Source organism: Lytechinus variegatus, chromosome 3 (assembly GCF_018143015.1).
Source record: "Lytechinus variegatus isolate NC3 chromosome 3, Lvar_3.0, whole genome shotgun sequence".
Lineage (NCBI taxonomy): Eukaryota > Metazoa > Echinodermata > Echinoidea > Temnopleuroida > Toxopneustidae > Lytechinus > Lytechinus variegatus.
This window is the reverse complement of record NC_054742.1, coordinates 1,206,973-1,212,630: the sequence shown is the minus strand read 5'-3', so window position 1 is coordinate 1,212,630 and position 5,658 is coordinate 1,206,973. Positions and strand designations below refer to the sequence as shown.

The following is a 5,658-nucleotide window of genomic DNA, read 5'->3' as shown; positions in this document are numbered from 1 at the left end:
TTTATCGGCAAGGCTTTATTGGTTAATTTACAGCACTCCAATGTCTCCGGCATATAGCATGCAGCACAAACTAGGATCAACTTCTCATGAATCCTAGTTTATTTTGTTATGCATGAGCATGGTATGTTGCGCAATACGGTGTGCGCGCGCTCGATCGGTAACGCATGTGGCGCAATGAGGGAGGGAGGAGTCAGAGGTAGAAAGGAGCGGGGCACGCCCATAGAGATGTACTAGTATATACATGGGCACGCCCATCTAGAACGCGTATACATGGCATCACGCATGTGCACGTGTGTACGGGGTGGTGTGATGATCCAAAATATGGCGGCCAAGGGAAAGGCTACTTCAAACCTTCCTCCTAAATGGCCTGTAGTCGTCAATGGAACTCTAAAAGACACTGATATTTCTACACTTCTCCTTCAAAGACACAAAGTTAGATGTAAGTTATTATGTATTGAAATACACGAATGATGAAGTTAACGTTAACATTGAAACATGTCATGGTACTATTTGGCATAGATCTAGCCTATCTAGGCCTAGTAGTTGGTAGGACCTAGGCCTGTTTGGTAAGTCAATAACGTCAAAACAGGCTAAATAGCACTTGCGAAGTCAGATCTAGTATAGGCCTAGATCTAAACTTAGTAACTAAGATCTAGATCTACCGGTACTGTTGTTAATTTACTTTAGTTAGAGTAGAATAGACCCCAAATGAGCTTCAGCCTTGGTTGTTCCGCTGAACTGCGTTGGCTCCAGTCCACTCACCAGGCAATACAGATGATTGATATTAGTAAGATGTCAGAAATTTTTTAATGAATCCCCAGTAACGATAGTTAATCCCGTCGTTAGAGACTAACATTAACAAAAATTAGGGTCTAGATCTAATTCTAAACATCCTGTCCCTGTCTATTTAACGTAAGATCTAGATCTAGGGCCTACGTCTCGACAAGTCTAAATTAAAATCAGTGACAGTAGATTCTCTACAGCTAGGAGCCTCGGCTAGGTCTGATTATTTTTACAGTAGAGTGACAACTGATACTGAATAATGTTACTCCAAGTCCAAGTAGGCCTTGCCTAAACCAGAATTATCGGACAAAATATGTTCCTCATTAACTAGAATTAGGTCTAACCTCAGCTACCAAGAACTTCAATCTTAAATAGGGAGTTTTCATGACATGATCAAATTTTTTTCTCACACCGGGTGGGTGTTTCATAAAGCTGTTCGTAAAATAAGAACGACTGGTGATCCTTTCTTTTGGTAAATGGTATACACCATAGGTGATGGTTTAGCGCGTAAGAAAGGATCACCAGTCGTTCTTAAAGTCGCTCTTAACTTACGAACAGCTTTATGAAACGGCCCCCAGGTGTCTTTTTTCCCCATTCACTTTTGACACAGGCAGAATTTTCATTTGTGTTTGGCCTTTTGGTATATGAATTAATCAGTATATTCGCATGAACATGTACAGTCAGATCAAAACAAGTTAGTGCAAATTTTGTGATAAATATTTATTTCAAATACATAAGTACAATCAAACAATTAAAAATTTTGAGACTTGAGTGGATGGGAAAGAGGCCAGGTGTGTTTTTCTTCTGAACTATTCAACTCCACCTTTCCTATACAGTGCGTATCAAAAAAAAGTTTACACTTTGAAAAAGCCCTGGGAATTTAAAAATATACAACATGTGGGTGATTTTTGCACATATAATCTTGGGTTTTGGTCTCATCTATCCAATGAAAGTTAAAGTTTTGTCAGAATGTTTCTCTTTAGTGAGCACTGTCCATTTCTGTAAAGCTCGCAGAAATCTGTTTGCGCAGAAATGCTCGTTTTCATGCTGTGTCAAGGGGAAAGGCCGAAATCAAACTTACCCTACGAGAGATTTATCATACATTTCCCTTGCACTTTTAGTCAATTGATATAAAACGGATACATTCCAGCATTTTGTAACAATTTTGCCACCCATAGTGAAATTTCAACTCTTATTAAGCACAACCTTTACCCTATTTGTGCCAGCTGGATCTGAGGACATAACTGAATCTGAAGAAAAATTTGTATCAGACATCTCCAGCATTTTTTCACTAAGTTTGTGTCATTGAAAGTGGGTTTACATTTCATTTTTCATTTAATACTTGTTTCTCCAAACTTTTCTCAAGTTTAGCAATGATAAACATAATGAAAATCAAGCTTAAGCCATTCCATGTAAATCACACCTCAGTGTAAAGCCAATATCGTCACGATGGGCTCGGTGTGTGGGGGAGTAGGGTGGGGTGAAATGCACTCTTCGAAGTGTTTTGGGCAAGGAAACAAGTCTAACAAGGTAGAAGATATCTTCAAATTAATTTTACTAGCTAAATTCCATGTGTTGTTCATGATTACGGTCTACTTTTATTCGCATAACTATTTTAATGTTCTGCGCAAATCATTTTTCACTAACTTTTCAAAATTAAGTGGTGCTCACTCAAGCGGAAATATTTTTCGACAGTTATATCGTTATTTGCTTTAATGGACCTGTACCAATGTTAAAATGTGGCAAAATCTTCAAGATATTACAAATGCATAATTTTACAGGATTTTTTCAAAGTGTAAACTTTTTTTTGATACGCACTGTATAGTCATGTCTGTGATGGGGTCATGATGGGGACATGGGAGAGTGTCAGAATTGTAAATCCCTACACTGGTAATTCTAGCTAGTATCTAAAATCAAAACAAATATAATGTGGGCTTGTTGTCCGCAATTGGGATCTCACTTAGACTCAATCTAGATCTACAGAAGATGTTAACTCATTTTTCAAATGAAACTTGAAAGATATTGTGACTGTGCAAGGTGGTTGTTGCTCAGATCTCCCAAACTCTAAAAATGATAATATAGGGTATTTGTATAGTGCACATATCCACCTTGTTACTTGTTAGGTGCTCAAGGCACCCCTATATTACCTGGCTAAGCTTGACGAATCCAGTGCCCCCAGCTTTTCAGGAATTAATTCCACAAACCATTTTCCTCACTTGTGTTGAGTGTAGCACATTGTGGATCAATGTTTGCTGAAGCATTCTATTCCATGGCTGGTATTCTAACCCATGACTCTCTGTTTCAAAGTCTGGACACTAATCCAAACGCTTCATAAACACCAGCTCAAAGGCATTCTTTCGCCCCTTTCACAATTGGCGATGCCACTGCATTCAACCGTTGCGATTGTGTGCAACATATATTGTGACCAAATGATCGCAAGAGCGATTGTCTAAGCCCTTTTACAGATATATAAAATCAGTCGTGGATCAAGGATTTTATGAGGGGGGTAAATTAAGAACCCCCTCCCCCCAAAAAGGATGGCGCTCATCAGATTCTCGAACAAGTTAACCTATACTACCACTCACTTTCAGCAAAAAAAATCAAATACATTTAGGACCTATACCAAACATGAAGTTAACATGGTTCGTCACGGTTACTATGACTATGAACTACTTGGACTGTGTTTTAGTGAATGTTTAATCTTATCAACACTTGCATACTCTAATCTTTTTAGTTAGTGACACCACTGTATCTTCCTCCATCATCTTTCCTCTATCTTCTGTGGCCTTTCTCATTGTACCCCTTGAGAAAACATCTTTAGAGTGGCCACCAAAGTCAGGCAGAATACAGTTGGACCATGAATTCTTACAGAGGTTAGTTCATGAATTCTGATAAGGAGTAATGATTTGTCATAAATTATTCCGTTTCCAGTTTAAACCCTTTTTTTCAGATTTCCTGATATTTTCTATATTATTGAGCATATATTTATCAACGAATTCTTCATGTTCAAGACAAATTTAAGATGAATTTGTTTCCTGATCCTGTAATTTGAATAGATCTATAGAATATAGATCCTGATTATCATAATTTCACTTTGTTCTTTGAAACTGCATAGATCAGTTTCTTGTTAATGCAATTGGAACTTGGATGCATAAATCAATAAAAATGTATCCATTATGTAAGACCAAAACATTCTTCCATAGTCAGTAGCGGACCGTGACCCGGAGGAGACAAAGCATGGGGGGGGGGCCTGCATTGTCTGTGAACAATGCTGTGCCCCCCAATGCTTTGTCTCCTCCGGGTCACGGTCCGCCACTGTCCATAGTTATTTAATGTTTAAAGTAGTAATATGTTATGTCTAATATTTTCCCTTCATATGCCAATATCAGTATCATTTGCTCCTTTTTCAGGCTGCAGAAATTTGTCCAAATTCATAGGAATAGCTATATGGTATTGACATCAGCTCTCCATGGACCCCATGAGATGGCTATCATATCAGCTATACAAACCAGGTGAGAGAACATCATCATATAATGAAATCAATAAGGGTCTAAAGAAAAGGCAAATGAAAGAAATGTTTATAATCAAGTTGTCAATTATTTTGCAATTGTATTTCTGATGTTTGTAAGTGAAATTTTTTTTTATGAAAATAAATCTCACTGTTATGGGTGAAAGAAATGAAATCAATAATTATGTGACACTAACTTATTTTCTAAACTGTCTTAAATTAGTTAGATGGGGAAGTAATTTTTATATGAAGAGATAGTACATATTGGATCTTGCCAAGTAGTCCACCTCCTGGACTGTTAGTTTGTATGACATGACTACCAAAAACACCCAACACACTACATCCCCATAACATGCATACACACACCCCTTAGTAGTCATATGAAAGTGAATCAGTGGGTTAGGTGAATCACTGGGGGTAAGTGAATCAGTGGAGGGCGTGTGTGTGTGTGTTGGTTATGTGTGCGCGTGGGGGTACCGGTACGGTCCGATAGGATTTGCCCCTGGTTTGCCCAATCAATAAAAATTGTCCAGGACGTGGACTAGCCAAGTAGATACACCTGCCTTCATTGACTACTGACAGTATGTAAATGTCTGCTTCTTTATTACAGATTCATAGATCACAACCTCCGAATATTGCCAGTACATAATGACAGTGAATGTTTGCAAACCATTCTAACAATTGCTCAGGTAAATCTCCACCCCCCCCCCCCCATCATACAAAAGTTCATAATGTACTTTGAGAGGAAGGTGTTCAATCACAAAGTATAATAGATTTACTAGTTGACCTGGTAATGTTTAGAACGATAGATTTTGAGCCTTTGACAATCCACTTCATTGAACATCTATCTATGGTATCGTAATCCTTGGCTGTATTATGTTGTGGCAAATTTAGAGAGTAAATATTTGTTCTCTTTAACCAATTCCCATTATTAAATCAGATAGACGATATTTCAGTGTCAATTTGTGTATAATATCTTCAATCATAACTTCTGGGGGCACAATATGCCTGATAACTACATTCTAACCTGTAAAATGTGTCGATTTGTAATCATGATGCAGGCAACCTGTACACCGACGTGCAACATCCTTAGGTCTCGTCTGGATGCTATCTTATCACGGCAGAACAGTGCTCAGATGATTCTAAACATTCTTTCCCAGTTGGGTCTAAATCATCATCATATCCTTACCAAAATATTGAAGGCTTGTTAAAACATGGCAAGAAAACATTCAGCAAGTCAGCAACATTTCTTTTGATCATAGTCTGTAAGAGGCATCAGGAAATGTTGCTAAATTCAGAGAAGATTGATTTTATATTTTGGAGGTCAAATCAAAATTTGTCAAAAGTTGAGCAGACAAAATTCTGAC

At 37.9% G+C, this 5,658-nt stretch overlaps 1 protein-coding gene across 1 annotated transcript; it reads left to right on the top strand.

Annotated features, from left to right (window-relative positions):
• Window positions 1–321: 321 nt before the first annotated feature.
• Window positions 322–5,502, top strand: LOC121411941 (protein SPO16 homolog). The gene is made up of 5 exons (XM_041604853.1): window positions 322–439; window positions 3,518–3,656; window positions 4,194–4,295; window positions 4,902–4,980; window positions 5,353–5,502. The coding sequence occupies exons 1-5, from the start codon at window positions 322–324 to the stop codon at window positions 5,500–5,502; spliced, it is 588 nt and encodes a 195-aa protein (XP_041460787.1).
• The last annotated feature ends 156 nt before the right edge of the window (window positions 5,503–5,658 follow it).

Bases quoted from the DNA above. Each gene is read 5' to 3' on its own strand.
- LOC121411941 (XM_041604853.1), top strand. From the start codon at position 322: ATGGCGGCCAAGGGAAAGGCTACTTCAAACCTTCCTCCTAAATGGCCT. The intron at 440-3,517 runs GTAAGTTATTAT...TAATCTTTTTAG, and splicing joins TCAAAGACACAAAGTTAGAT to TTAGTGACACCACTGTATCT. The intron at 4,981-5,352 runs GTAAATCTCCAC...ATCATGATGCAG, and splicing joins CCATTCTAACAATTGCTCAG to GCAACCTGTACACCGACGTG.